At 46.3% G+C, this 15803-nt stretch overlaps 1 protein-coding gene across 1 annotated transcript in view; it reads left to right on the forward strand.

Annotated features, from left to right (window-relative positions):
• FBXW8 (F-box and WD repeat domain containing 8) overlaps window positions 1-15803 on the forward strand; it is a 57580-nt gene that overhangs the window by 3305 nt on the left and 38472 nt on the right. The window contains exons 2-4 of the mRNA XM_017831319.1: window positions 932-1036; window positions 8089-8253; window positions 9004-9092. Coding sequence (XP_017686808.1) covers window positions 932-1036; window positions 8089-8253; window positions 9004-9092 — 359 coding nt within the window. The remainder of the gene's footprint in view (window positions 1-931; window positions 1037-8088; window positions 8254-9003; window positions 9093-15803) is intronic.

The following is a 15803-nucleotide window of genomic DNA, read 5'->3' on the forward strand; positions in this document are numbered from 1 at the left end:
CAGAGACAGGGAAGTGCCAAGAGGCAGGAGAGGATCCCGATTTGGGATCTTCCTGACTTTCTGAAGGCAGACAATGGAGAGTGGTTTTAACTGAGCAGCTGGTTTTGTGCCTGGGGGTGGATGGAGAGCGATGAGGTGTTCAGGAGCACCTGGGGAGGGACAGAAGCCAGGAGAGAACACTGGAGAGCAAAAAGGGTGACACAGAAATGATCAGAATGGGCTGGTTCTATTTTATTGCACAGTATAAAAATTTGGAATATCCAGGCAGTGTGAGAGAGAAGACAGATTTTGTTGTGATAACTGCAGGAAGAATATGTAATAATTATCCAGTTAAACAAAACACATCTAGGAAAAAAATCCACGTGCTGCATTTAGCTGTTAGTGTAAATTGATGGATTTGGTTCTAAATTTGTGGTTGAGATACTCGACCAGTTAAAAGCAGGAACATTTCGTATTAAAAAGACATTAATATGTCACTAATGAAAGAAACTGTAACATCATCTCCCATTCAGTTTTACATGAAAATATTAGTTCATTTTCCCATCCTCTGTGTTGGAAATCCTGTAAGTGAAATTATTAATGGGAACGTGTCTTCAAAATGCTTATTTATTGGGTCTGTTTGGCTCTGGAACATTAGATAAAATATTTTCCTAGAGCTTGTGCTTTGCCTTTCAGACTTCAGATCAGCCTTACAGTTCTTCTCAATTTCCTTTTTAGCTCCACTTAAACTTCTTTACCTGACTCAGAACAAAGAGTAGCTGGGTACCTGGTTGTTCTGATGTTCCATTAAAGGGAGGAAAGGCAGAATAACTCCTTTTTTATGGAGCTGTGGTGGCACTGAGGGCACGACATCCTCTCTCCATACCGTGGTAACTTCTCCTGCTCTCAAGCTGTGCATTAAAGAAAATTATTTTCTCTTTTTCCTCCCCAGAATGAAATCAATGAGGTTCCTTTCTTTGATGTGCAGCTGCCCTACGAGCTGGCACTGAAGATATTCCAGTACCTGGGCAGGGCTGAGTTGGGAAGGTGTGCTCAGGTAAGTGCTGCTGGCACTTTGATTCTCTGCCACCACCTAAAATGGGCAGAAATAATCAAGAAACAGCCACCTTGGTGCAGGGAAGGTGGGTGGCAGCCCCAGTTACTTACAGGAAACACTTCCAAAGCTGAGTATTGAGAAATAATCCATGAGCTGGGTTTATAGCTGCAGTTGAGTAGAGTTAAATAAAACATTTGTGGCTCGGCCAGAAGCAAAGCCTTAAAATTTAAAATGAATATTGCAGAGATATTTTGATTCAAGTGAGTGTGTTCGGAAGCAAGTGAAGTGTCTTGCTGCAATATTTAGAACTTGGCAGTGCTGAGGGCATGGCAAGAGCTGTTCCTCACACTTCTGTGTGTGCCTGGAAATTGGAATAGTAACTTTTTCTCTGTAGTGTTTTCATGTGAGGCTAAATTCTTAAGTGACCCTGATTTCCTCACCCCCAGCCCCACGAGGGGTTTATATTTTGATTTAGTGATACTTTCAGATGATGCATTCACCAGTTTATGTTTATAAACTGCCTGTCTTTTCAAGTAGCTTTATGAGACACTCACACCTCACTCTATGTGGGGTTGTTCAGCCTCTTTATTTCCCTTCTTCACACACTGAATGATGAACCTCCTCTCTGGATGAGCCAACAAAGCAAACTTAATTGGGAAGTGCTGATTACCCAGTGAAATGAAGTAGAATATTGTGGGCACTCACTGCCAGCTTCTCCCGTGGCCACCATTCAGGGTTCCAGGCTGGTGCTCATTAATTTATGTACAAAGCACATCTTGCAGCTTCACAAAAATCCAACCCAAACCATTCTTTGTGTTACAAACAGTCCAGAGAAAGAAATGTTAGTGTGTAAAGACAGGATTGACAGACAGGGTCGGTTGTGGGGGGTAAAACAGGCACAAATATTCCCCAAATGGCCCAGGCATTGAAAGGAAATTGGGCTTGTCGTGTTCAGTGTGAGCACATCATAGTGTTAAACAGCTACAGGTGGTTATTGCTTAAAACTTTGACTTTCTAATGCCTTTTAGCAACAAGGGCTGTTAAAAGAAAATGAATTCCTCGTGCAGGGCTGCTGTTGCAGAGGAGAGAATTCCCGAGGATTATTTTTTTGAGGCTGTCCGGGAGACCGAAGCTTTCAGATATGCTCAAGTTTCTGTCATTTGAGGTAGAGATAAACCATCAGTGAAGGTCACATCCCATGAAATGGAACAGGCTTGCATTTCTGAATTGGATTAGTTTAAGGTTATTCCTTCCCTCTCTTTTCTTTTTGCCCCTTGGGCACGATCACTTTGCCTCATGGCACGGGAAAAAGGTTGGCTGAGGAAGGGGCTGCTCCTTTCCCTGTGCTTGGGGCTGCTCTTGATTTCTCTTTCTCTCTCTCACTTTGGTTTTTATCTCGAACCTGTTCTCTTAAGATGTGCTTTAACACATTTTTTTTCCACATTTTAACGCGCAATTTTCCACATTTCTCCTCCTCAGCCCAAATCATTGTTCCTGTGTGGCAGCTGAGCAAGTGCCCAGGGTTTTACAGGGCTTTCCCAGGGAGATGGATATCCAGGGCAGAGCTGGCTTCTTTTTAAGCGTTCAAATGAAAAGCAGAGCCGTAAAAATAAATCCCATTTTCATTTTTCTCTTGGTGGTTTTGATTTTGAAGGGGGGGGGAAGCCCTCTTCTGCTCCGTGGAAAACCCTGCTGCTTTACAGCGTTATCCTAGAAAGGTTGCTTTTTATTAAGGGGCCTTGGGATTTTAGGGAAATCGGGCCAGTGAGTGGAATTGGCATCAGGATCCATGTGAGAGCCTTTGGAGAAAACCTGTTTGCTTAGTTCTTGATGCCAAATTGGTAACCAGCTAACAGGAAAGTAGCCTGACTTCAAAGCCTCTTTGAGATTTAATCACACCACGGGCTGCCTGCAGAACTTTAACTTCACCCTGATATTTCCCTCTCCCTCACTTCCCCACAGCTTTGCTTTGATTTTTTTTTTTTTTTTGGGGGGGGATTAGTACCATAAAACACAAAATACCTGTGTGGCACTTGAAAATCCCAGATCCTTGTGCAGCCCTTAAATTGTGGTGCCCTCAGCTCCTGAGCTCTGGTGGCTTCACAGCAGGTGGGTGACATTCAGCAGCATCCAGCAGATACCTGTTGGTGTCCCAAGTTTGCAATTCAAGGAGAAAGGTATCCAGGGCTTAAAGTGTCCCCAGAACAGGCAGAATTTCCCCTTTGCTCTGTGCAACCCTGTGAGCACCTTTTGATTGTGTTCTGCCCAGAAATATCTGTGCCAGGGGCAACTCTCAGGAGTAGGAGCAGGCTTGGGAACAGTCACTTCTTCCTGATGGGAGGAGAAAAAAAAAACCCCAATCCCTTGGGACACCACAGTTGTGACAAACTGAAATGCACCACAGGTTCTTGTGTTATTTGGGGCTGAAACTGCAGAAATAATTAACTTTACTCATGGCCTGAGGACCTGCTCTTCAGGCTGTAAAACAAGAGGATGTGTCTCACCTGTGAACTTCTCCATGTACTTACAGTTGTTGATTTTTAGTAAATACCAGAGACTGGAATTGCATTTTGTGGTGTGAAATGCTCCTGGGCAGTAGTGCTGAATTTTGGCAATGCTGAGGCCCTTTAGTTTCTGAACAGATCAGTGGGAAATTCCCTTGACCTGTTGTTATGTTTTCATCTTGGGGAAGGTTTGGAAGTGTTTACCAACACAGTTGTTTATGTATCTAGGGCAAGGGAGGCTGTTTCTAGGAATTTAGGAAGAATTGTCGTGCATGAATCAAGGATTTCAGCTGCTTGAGGGCTTCTGGAATTGTCAAACCGTTATGCTTTTGGTGTTTATACAATTAAAGAAGAAAATCTCGTGTGTATTCTGAATGGATGGAGAGCAGCCCTGGGGAGGAGGATTTTTGGGGGGCTGGTGGGTGAGGGGCTGGACCTGCCCCAGCACCCAGAACCCCCCATGCCCTGGGCTGATCCCCCAGAGTGGGCAGCAGGGCAGGGGGGATTCTGCCCCTCCGCCCCCTCGGGTGAGACCCCCCTGCAGAGCTGCCTCCAGCCCTGGGAACAGCACAGGGAGGACGTGGAGCTGCTGGAGAGAGTCCAGAGGAGGCCCCGGAGATGCTGCCAGGGCTGGAGCCCCTCTGCTCTGGAGCCAGGCTGGGAGAGCTGGGGGGGATCACCTGGACAAGAGAAGGCTCCAGGGAGAGCTGAGAGCCCCTTGCAGGGCCTAAAGGGGCTCCAGGAGAGCTGGAGAGGGACTGGGGACAAGGGATGGAGGGACAGGACACAGGGAATGGCTTCCCACTGCCAGAGGGCAGGGAGAGATGGGAGATTGGGAAGGAATTGTTGGCTGTGAGGGTGGGGAGGCCCTGGCCCAGGTTGCCCAGAGAAGCTGTGGCTGCCCCTGGATCCCTGGAAGTGTCCAAGGCCAGGTTGGAGGAGTCTTGGAGCAACCTGGGCTAGTGGGAGGTGTCCCTGCCCATGGCAGGGGGGGGGAATAAGATTAAGCTCCCAAACAATTCCATGATTCCATGGGCTGGTTTAGATGAGCTATTAGGAAGAAATTCTTCCCTGTCAGGGTGGTGAGGGGCTGGAATGGATTTCCCACAGGATGCCCCATCCCTGGAAGTGTCCAAGGCCAGACTGGACGGGGCTTGGATCAACCTGGGCTGGTGGAAGGTGTCCCTGCCCATGGCAGGGGGTGGCACTGGGTGGTCTTTAATGTCCCTTCCAACCCAAACCATTCCATGCTCATGGCTGTGAACTGAAACAATGAGCAGCTTCCATGGGAATGGCTTTGGATTCAGGACTCTTTGGCTCTCTGTGTCGTCCTGGGCTGAAAGTCCAGATAGTTCTAATTGAGGCCCCTGGACTCAGCAAATGAGCCTTGACTGTGTCTTTGTGTGTCTGGGGAAGAAAATAAACCCAGTGAAACAAAAATGCTTATCAGATGGAGAGGGATGAATAAACCTTCATTAGGATTTGAGCCAGTTGATTTAGATGGGATTAGAGGAAATTTAGGATTTGATGGAAGAGGTGGGGCTTTTTTAGGGGGGGTGGAAAAAAAAGTCCCCCACTGGCAAACTCAAATAGCAAAATCTATGTCAGCAGAAGCCTTTGAAGTCCTTCAGAACATTATTACTTGCTGAACTATAAGTTATAAAACCGTTCCTGTGTGGAGCTCGGGGGAACCCAAACTTTCTGTAGTAAAAAGAAAATAGGAACACTAAAACCAAAATTAAATAGGGGACCCTCAATTTACAAACAGCTCCGTAAGATGTTGTCACTGATGGGTTTTCTGGAGTTTCTGGGCAGTGTAGATTTGGAAACAGTGATGTTTGTAGTTCAATAAGAGCTTTGCACACCTCAGCCCCTCCAACACACGGTGGAAATATGGAAATATGGTAAATAAAGCCGGGCCACTCTGGCTTTTGGGGCCTCACCTGAAAGTCTAAGGCAGATCTAATAAAGCTGACTTGGAGCCAAAGGCTGGTTTTAATGCAGCAGCTCACAGTGGTGCTGTAAAGTGAAATGCTTGAGCCTCTTTTATTAGTGATTTTGTGCAGCTGAGGCTCACTCAGTGGGGCTTTTACAAGGGCTTGGCATGCGAGTTTTGGGGCCGTCAGAAAAAGGCTGTGCTGGGGACTCTTTGGAAATCCAGGCTTGTAAAGCAGCAGGATTCGCTGTAATTTGATTTAAAAAAAATCAGAATGGGATAGGATCTTTATTCCCCTGGAAAGTTGAAAAGGCAGTCGAAATTTTATGTAGTTCCCCCCCCTTCCCCTCCTCCCCTTTTCTTTTGTTTTACTGCCTTTATAAAATGCTTTTAAGACCTTGAAACTTGAAAGGCCTGTCCAAATATTGTCTGTTTTGGCACGCTCCGAAGGTGTGTGTTTATTTTTGATTTTTGTTTTTTTAAAGCAAGGCAAAAAGAGCTGGCCTGCTTTGGGCTGTGCTGACTCTGTGTGTGCTCGGCCTGTCCCTCACGGAACGTGTTTTGGGAGGGGGGCAGAGGTTCCAACCTGCCCCACAGCTGCTCTTTTGGTTGTGTCAGCAACAAAGCCGGGTGGATTTCTGTGCTCTTTGAGCAATAAGAGATGTATTTGTATTACTTTAAAATCAAATTGAGAGCGAGTTCCTCGCTAAGCTCTGAAGGTTTGAATTTTGGACCGTGTCTTTTCGTTGCTTTTGAACTTCCTGAGGGTGTCCCTGTAGGGACAGGAGCACTAATATTTTTATTACAGGGTGATGTGATGTGTCATGCTTGAGCAGACTCAGTGCTGTTTGTGTCATTTAAAGGCATTATTATTGCCCTGTCCAGGTTGTTTTCTCTGTTATAGGATGGAAGGGGATTGTCTGTGTCTCCCAGTTTGAGGTCTCTTGATGATTAACTGGAATATTTCTTTTGCTGCACTGAGATATTCCCGTTTGAGAGCTGCTCTTGTATTTAGGTATCAAATCTTAAAAACATTGGCAGGTTATTCCCCTTTTTTTTTTTTCTTTTTCCACATGGAACATTTTTTTTTCTTTTCCCTGGCAGAAACAGGGCATTGCAGAGGACAGTGTCCCACTGGTTGGGGACTGGACAGTCTGCAGGAGTTCTGTGTGTGAGAGATCTCTTTGCACTTGCTGTGCCCTGAGGAGACCTCTGGGACTCAGGGTCATGGGTTTGGGAACTTTCTGGCCCTTAGTGCCCTGATGTGGGTGTTCTGGGAGGGCTGACTAGTTCCAAACTCTGAGATTCCCTGATTTCTTTGAGGCAGGGGTTGTTTTCCTGACCTCTCCATGAGCCTCTTTGCTGCTCCAACAGCTCATGGACTCGTGCAAATCCCCCAACCCAAAGGATCTGATATTTATTCCTCCCCAGATATAATTTCCTGAAGCTGTGCTTTGCATTTGAAAGCTGTGGCTTTAAGTTTGAAGCAGAGGGGGGGTGTGGTAACGTGAAAATACAAAGGAGATTAATCTCCTAAAATGGAGAACAAGGAATAACTCCTCTCTCCCCTCCCCGTGCCGTGTTGGATCTGTGAGTGAGTCCAGAACAAATGGCAAATAAACACAAAGAGATGGTCCTGGGAGGGGTTGTGTCGGTGGCAGGCCTCGATTCTTGGTGTAATCTTGGGCCTCAAATGGACGTTAGATGCTTAATTGTAATTTACTAAAAATGATGTCAGTCTCAGGAGGTTGTTTGGATCTTTTTGGAAACAGAGCACAATTGATTGCTGCTCTCACCACTCCTGGGTTTCATTGGTTACGGCTGTTGTTGTGTTTTTTTTCTTTTTAAATTAAGAATTACAGGGAACAAATGCTACTTAAGTTGGCTCTTACCTCTTGAATCTTTAATTCTGAGCCCACAATTGATTGTGATGAAGCTGTTCTCTCTGGAATGGCCAGCAACTTGAGGCTGCTTCAAAAACTTAATAATTCATTCCTATTTCTGCATACTGTAATACAATAGGTTATAAATCACTAATGTCATACCCCTAATCAGGCATTGTCAGTGGGACTTTGGAGATGTGGTGGTGTGATATGAGAGGGCTTCTTAGCTCCAAATATGAAGATAAATTCATATTTTTCTCTAAGCTTACAGTGCTGCCTTAATTGTTTTGTTGCTCCTTTTCCCTCTGAAGTTTTCCAGTGCACTGATATTTCAGGTTGGCAGTGTGGCCACTAAAGTGGTGTGTGGGGTTTTAGTGGAGTAGAAACTCAGTTGTTTCCGAAAGAACCCACAGAAAACAAACATTTTGTTAAGGGTTTGGGGCTTTTATATGGGTGAATAAATATATTTGTTTAGCTAAGAATTTAATCTCAGTGCGGGCCTATATCAACTTGAAAGTTTGTATTTCAGGTGCTATGTAAATAATTTTATATTAAATGTAATTTTTACTTATAAATTTATTGTAAAATCATAGAGTATCCTGAGTTGGAAGGGAGCCATCAGGATCCAGTCCAACTCCTGGCTCTACACGGGACACCCCAGAAACCCCTGCGAGCGTTGTCCAAACGTGGATATGTGAGACACACGTATCAAAATTTGATTTTTTTTAGGTCAGCAGGACGTGGAAAATCCTTGCAGAAGACGAAGTGCTGTGGTACAGGCTGTGCCAAGAGGAGGGATACCTGTTGGATATGAGCATCTCCGACCAGTCCTGCTGGAAAGTCGCCCTCAAGAACTGCCGGGCCCGGGAGTGCACCCTGAAATACAACTGGAAGGTGAGAGGGGGTTTCTTCAGTGGCATCCAGGTGCTGTAGAAAAATGGGAACCTGCTTCCAGCAGGTGGGAGGGAAAAAAGCTGGAAATCAAGTCTCCAAGCAGTTTGTTGGGTTAGAAAGCTGACACTCCTTTGTGAAGGGGAATAACTCTGTGTTATTGGGGATAACTCCACGTGTCATCCACACCCAGCAATCCAACAGCCCAGGTTCTGGTCACGAAACTAAGACATGTTCATCACATTTCTATTACATATTAATTATATTTCCTGCATACATGCATGTGTGCTAATAATTTCTTGGATATGGTTCCAGATCTTCTAAGGAATCTCCTCTCCTTGAGAGTATCTCAAATATGTGGTCGGGTCATAACATACCTCTCTTACCATCCTTTGCTCTGACACACAATACTTGTTCTCACAGCTAAGACACCTCCTAGTACCTGTTAATCACTGATACAGGGAAATAAGGAAGCAACAGCTGGCACAGATGGAAGGGTCAAACACTGTTGTACCAAAGTTAAAAGAATTTCCCAACGTCTTCCCCCAGTGCTGCACGGAATCCTTTTGGAAGGAATATAACCGTGTATTGCAGGTGGGAAGGTGGGAGCTGGTGAGGGATTTATGGGATGGAAGTGCCTTTCCTCTCAGCTGTGCTGCTGCAGCAGCAAAAGCAGAGCTCAGGGTTTTCCACCTGGGGGATTCTGGGGGATGAAGGAGCCGGAATTCCATCCCCCTTTGTCCTCTGTGGCAGAACCGGATCGGAGCCGTGAGCCAGCTGAGGTACGAGCTGGGGAAGGTGCTGTGTGATGTCCACTCCTGGGATGGAGTTGTCATTGCTGGGTGAGTGTGAGGCCGTGGAAGGCCCATTTTATCTTCACCTTTTGATATCTCCTGTGCTGCTTTCAACGCCTTCAAAAGCAACAGCCCCTCGAGGCAACAGGATGGATTTACCTGGCTGCAGTTCCTCCTGGTGAGAGACTGTCCTCAAGTGCCTGATAGTGATGGTTATCCTTGGATAAACTGCCCTTAAGTGACTGATAATGTTGGTTATCTACAAATTATTTCAGCAGTGCCAATTTTTATTGTGCTCTTCTAAAGTTATCTCCATTATCTCTACACATGTAGTCCCTGTAAAGTGCTTTCTGATGAACTGTGTCTATTGCTTTGCTGGGGAAGCACCCAGAGTGTGTTAAACATTGTCCACATCTACTCTCTTTTTGTTATTTTTCCCCCTAAAAATCTCTTGATCACAAGGATATCTTGTCACAGCCCAAAAAAATAACTTTAGAAGGACTTGCTGCTTTCCTCCATTGTTACTTAAAGGACAACCTGGGTAGGAAATGACCTACCCAAAAATAGATAAACTCGAAGTTTTCTTTTCCCAATATAAAGCTTTTTCTGGACCTTGATTTAATACTAACCATTCATTTGGTTTACACACTTAAATACAATTTTAAGAGCCTCACAAACTCTCTTGACTGTCTAAATAGGTGTAAAGTTTAACTGTTTTCTAGTTCAGTTTTACAGGTTCAGTAATTAGTAGCCCCTCTATAAGTCACACGAGTAATTAAAATTCATCTGGGGGCAGTCAGGGCACATTGTCCTTAACATACCAGAATTCCTTATTTTATAGTAACACTTCATGTTAATACTGTGCTTCAACACTGTGGGATTAGAGAAAACCACTTGTAAAATACTATAAAATTCACAGCCTGGTTATAAGAAAGGTGCCTTGAAAACTCTGTCAGACACAGAAATGCTTTTGAGTGCTCTTGGGCAACTGAGCAGAAATCTAAACTGTCAGCAGGAGTGAAAGGAGCTGGTTTATTTAGAGGGTTTTTTTCTTTTACTGGATGTTCTTCGACTAGTTTCCCTTCTCCATTTGCAGCTCTCCCTTTCTGTTCTCTGTGCCATCCTGTTGATCCTCCTTCTGTGCCTTCCATGTGATGTTCTGCTGCTGTATCCATTGTGTTTGTAATCAGACAGGCAATATAAGGAAGTTAGGCAGAGTAAATTACATTTCCAAAGTATTAATAAAGGCTATTATCACTTTAATGCGAATACTTTAAATAACAAGGGTTATTAATCCTGCCTGTCAAGCTCAGGCAGTCCATATTTTAGCTTGGTGTGTTACAGAAGTTGGGTTGAAGCTGTCTCACACACTCTTTTCATACTGGTTCCCCAGTTCCTCCAGTATCTCTTGATTCTTTTGGTGAGTTTGCATCAGTCACATGAAGGGAGGTGGTGCCAATAAATAATTCAGGCTCCTGAAAGGTTCCTGAAAATAGGTGAGCAGGTAAGAGACCTCTGAGGGAAAAGCTGCACGTGTATATGCTGTAGAAAAAGCAGTGTTCATTTAAATTACCCTCCAGTAACTTCTCTTCTCTGAGAAAATGAATTCTCTTTTTATGGAGCTGGGAGAACACGTTTGATAAAGCAACAATCGGAATTCAGCTGTTTGACTTTCCCTGGTTTAGTAAATGAAATGTTTGGAATATTACAACCCAAAAGTGATGCCCTTTGCTGTTCACTGCTTGCCCTTCGCTCTGCTCTGGTGGCTGGAGACGTCTGAAAGCCTCTCTTAATTTGATAAGTGGTAAATAGCAAATGAGAGAACTACAGCTTCCAAGGACATTAGCAAATGGTGCAGGGAAAGACTTTGTTATGTGCATTTGGTAAGTATTTATGACATGCAGATTGAGGGACTCATCGGGGTTTTGTTGTTCGTTGTATTTTATCTTTTTTTAAAACCAAACACAACCCTCCCCTTTCTCTCCCAGCTTGTAATATTGTACTTAATGGCACTGTGCTTTCAGATCTGCCATAAAAGTGTAATGAATCTGGTGATCAATAGCAAACTGTTGCGTTCTGAACAAGTAATTTAATAGCTGAGGTTTACAGAGTCAATTCTCTTCTCAGTATAAATATCAATTATCTGTTACATTTAATGATTCTCTCTCCAGTTTCACAAACACTTCTGGGCTCAGCTTTGCACGTGAATAATCAGTGATGGCAGTGAGACTTGTCCTGGGTGTAAGCAGAGCTGGTGTGTGACTTTGCAAGGCCTGAGGAGCTGGGGGTGCTCCTGATGTTAATCCAGCACTGGGGGGCATTTCCCGGGGTTTTCCTGAGCTGTGCCACTCAGTTTTTAGCAGGGTTTTGGATCACAGCTCCCTCAGCTGCTCCTGCTGCTCCAGCCCCTTCCCCAACTCCATTCCCTTCCCTGCCCAGGCTCCAGCCCCTCCATGTCCCTCTTGTTTGGCCTTCCAAGCACCCAAGACCACAGCAAAGGGCTTCCCCCCTCCTTTTATGAGCACAGGGGAAAGAAAGGGAAGGAAAAAAAACTACTGAGAGACCGAAATAACAGAACCAAAGCAGTATATATATATATTTTACACTTATATACAGTTACAAAAACTATATGCATACAAGAAAGAGAACCTTAACACCTCAAAAAAAACAGGAAAACAGGTATACACAGCCAATAAAGAACTAGCAAACGAAATCTTAATACTTTCCTTAAGAAAGCAGAGTCCACACCACCAGATCTCTCAAATCAGGAAGAAGCAACAACCTCTCAAAACCTTACAGGCCTGCACTCCCACAGGAGGAGCCCAGCCACAGGGAGGTTGCTGTGCTTCCTCCAACTCCTCCTCTCCGAGAAGAGATCTCCCTTCCAGCTTCCTCCCCCCTTCTGTTTATATTTCTGCTTATGTAAAGAACAGAACGGAATATTGGGATGTTGGTACTTCCTTAGTTTCGACCTGGTTGCCAGGAAGAGGCCTAAACCAAACCACTGCAGGGGCCCAGACCTGCCCCAGGGCTGGAGGTGCCCCAGCAGTGCCAGCACAGGGACGGGCCCTGCCCTGGGGCTGGGACACAGCAGGGCTGGCACAGCCCAGGGGCCATTGGCCACTTGCCCAGCTGTCAGCCATCCCTCCAGCTCCCTGTCCACCTTGTCCAGCCACCCCTCCCCAGGCCTGCAGCATTCCGTGGGGTTCCAAGGGTAAGACCCACCACATCACCTTGTTGCTGTTCTGCTCCATAACTTCCCCTGGCACTCAGGTGAGGCTGATTCCTTGGATCCTCCTTCCAGCCCATCTTCTAGGTGGGCACCACTTCCAGTCACCCAGTGAGCCAGGACTGCTGGGAAATGGTGGAAGGTGGCTCGGTGAGCTCTTTGCCAGGTCCCTCAGCACCCTTGGCTGGATCCCATCTGCTCCAAGGACCCATCTGTGTGCTTCCCTTTGGACTATGGGCACTTCATCCTGCTCCCATCCCTGTCTTCCACCTGAAAACAACTGGCCTAACTGTTAAAGAACACATCAAGTCCTTCAGCCTTTTCCTCATCCTTTGTCACATGTTCCCCCCGATGCAGTAAAGGATGGAGATTCTCCTTGGCCCTCCTTTTGTCACTAATAGAAACATCTTTAATGGTCTTTTATGGCAGTACCCAGATTAAGTTCTAGCTGGAGGGAGTAGTTCTATTTGGACAGAGGGGTTCCCCAGGAAAAATGCCGGGGCTGGTGTGTTTTGGGAGCCTTGGAGCAAGCCTGGAATCAGTCTGATTTAATCTGAACCTGTGCTGTGATAGACCTGACCTTGTGTTCATCACTGTACTCCTTCAAACTCTGCTGGGGAGTGGAAGAATTTCTATTCTGGTTGCTGTAGAGCTTTTTTTTTTCATCTTCCCAAAAGGAATTCGTACAGGCTGTGGGGCAGAGTTAAACCAGCAGCCACGAGTGGGATGTATAGAGTGGTTCGGGAGCTCGGCTTATTAATTTCGCGAAGGAAGCAAAAGATAAACTTGACGGGATGAGAGAGCTCTCCCTTGGAAAAACGCGCCTATTCCATGAGCTCCGCTGCCTTCCCGCTGCTGCCAAAGCCGGAGCCAGGAGATGGCAGAGTCTCCAGGCTGGATGGAGCGTCAGGCGAGCCGGGAGGGAAGGCGGCGGAGCGGCTCCCTCCGTGCCCGCGCTCCTGGCTGACATCAGATCATTCGATCGGGGCGGCGCGCCTCGTGTTGATCATTAAAGTTTCATCCCGGCGGTTACGACGCTTGTTTTCTGGGTCAGCCCTCGAATCCCTTTTCATTTGAGCCGGCGGTGGTTGTGGTTACCTCACTCCCGATCGATGGCGCGGGTTCGCCAGCCGTTCTCGGGTTACTGGTCTCCAAGGATCCTCTTCAGAGGTTCGATGGCCCTCCTCCCCCCTCCCCGCCTTCAATTCAAATGTAGTTTCGTCTTTAAGTCGGGGCTTACTTAAAGCAATTATACGGCCACTTGCTTGGCTTTTATAAATCACCGCTGCTGCCGAGGCTCGCTGTACCTGATGCTGTCATTTGCTTGGCTTCTGTGCAGGATGCCTGCGTTTCTTCACTTTCTCTTAATAAAACCTGAATTTCTCGGGGCTTTTTTTTTCATGCTCAGACAGTAAAACAGCTACTTTTTATGCCACCTTCTTTTATTCTTGGCAGTGCCGACAGCCACACCGATGGGCATTCGTAGCCAGGGGTTGGTTCCTCCTGGAGATGATCTGGGAGCATCTGGTGCTTGTTTGAACTCTTGTCATCAGACAGGGGCTCCCGTGGTGTGACATGGCCGGGGCATGTTGTGGCACTGTCGTGCTGTCTGTGTGAAATACCTGTTCTTGAGCCACGTGGTGAACTTGCCCTGTGCTGGTGACAACCACCTCCCCTCAGGGCTGGCCCCTAAACCCACACCAGGCGGGCTGTGAGTCGGGCTGGGGTTTTATTGTGCAGTATGTTCACTTTGTAACGCTTGCAGAAAGGGCCCTGCGGCTTTACTGCTGCTCTTGGTAGCTCTGAAAACAAACAGGGGAGGCCCAGAGCCAGAACACCCTCCCAAAGACCCAGAAACACAGAGCTATGGGATTTTTCTTTATTTTTTTTCCTTTGGTTTTCCTGGAGTGAAGAAGGAGGGGGAGACTGTGAGTGAAGAGCTGCATAAATGGAGATTTAAGGGCCACAAGCTGATTTACCAGGTGCCATGAGGAGTCCCTCTTACAGACTAGGGAATCAGCCCTAAATTTTAATTTCAGATGTTTTCCTCCTTCCCCACCAAGTGCTGCCTGCTTTCCTAGAGATTTTATTTTCTTGGGTTAGGTCTGGTGAGATCCATCTGCTCTGAGTGGTTTATGCCTCCATAAATCAGCAGATGAACACCTCCTCCCCTTTTCAGGGTGGAGCCCACCTGGCATTTCCACAACTGAAGGACTTCCTAAATATCCTGGGTGGTTGGTAGGGGAAATCAGGTGGTTTAGAGGCCTTTTGACTCTCATACTGAGAAATTAAATGCACTGAAATGACTTTATCCAGTTGTCTTCCTTCTGGTGAGCCTCAAACAATTTGGGCCTTTCAGTTTAAGTCCTAGTGAGCAACACAGAGACATAATTATAAGTATCTGCTCCTCTGTGGTGGGTTCCTTTGTTCTCTTCCCTCTCCTCTTGCTCAAAGGTGACCTGCAAATGACTTTTTAAAAGCTGTCCTTCCCACTCTCTTTAGTTTTCCTGATGATGTGTGAAAAGAGCCCGAAAGGCTCGAAAACACTTTTTAAAAACTTCATGGCAACTCTCATCTAATTTGTTTTTTTTTTTTTCCTTGCTCCAGGGCTCGTGGGCTTATTCTCCAGGTATTTATTGTATTTATTATTAGCTCTTGAGTCTTAATTCGGCGTGTGCAGACCCGAGGAAACCGAAAGATTAATTAGTAATGAAAATGAATCAAAGTTAAAAACAAACCAAAGGCTTCCAACGGCCTGAGTCAATTATTTAATTGCTTAAATTTCGCTGGGGTGGTGGCACAGTCCCCTCCCCGTGACTGGAGGGCGTCAAACCAAGCAGAAGGTGAAAATAAATACCTTTTTCCTTCAAGCTTCCCCAAACCTTTGGTGTTCTCCTCGCTGTTAAGAAGGACTAAGTGTCAGAGCTGCTTTTTTTTTTTCCAGTCGAGTCACCTTTAGGAGGGTTGAGAGCACGGTGACATCATGAGTTCAGAGGGTGGGGTGTGTGAAGTGACACACGGGCTGGCTTTTGTGTCAGCTCCTGAAAGAGGAGAGCCTTGCAGGTGAAACCAAGAGCAGAAGCCTGATCCTGAGTCCTTGGGAAAGCTGCTTTTCCAGCCTGTCTGAGCAGGAAGTTATTGGTTTACCTGTGGGTTTTGCACGATGCAGGGGAAGGTGTTGCTGCAGTGAGGTGCTCTGTGCGTCTGCCTCCCGAGTCCCGGGGTCCTGGAACCCAAAATAACACCCCAAAATGCACCTACAGTACCCCCTGAGGACCCTGAAACCCAGGGCCTCCCGAGTCTGGGGTTCCTGGAACCACAACCCCCCAGAAATTGGAACCAGAGACCCCCAAAATGTACCCTCAGCCCCCTAAAATGTACCCAGAGACCCCCAAAATGTACCCAGAGACCCTCAAAATGTACCCTCAGTCCCCCCAGAATGTACCCTCAGCCCCCCAAAATGTACCCAGAGCCCCCCAAAACACACCCCGGGAAGCCCAAAACCCAGGGCCTGCTGAGTCTGGGGGTCC

This window comes from Lepidothrix coronata, unplaced genomic scaffold (genome assembly GCF_001604755.1).
Source record: "Lepidothrix coronata isolate B3197 unplaced genomic scaffold, Lepidothrix_coronata-1.0 Scaffold189, whole genome shotgun sequence".
Lineage (NCBI taxonomy): Eukaryota > Metazoa > Chordata > Aves > Passeriformes > Pipridae > Lepidothrix > Lepidothrix coronata.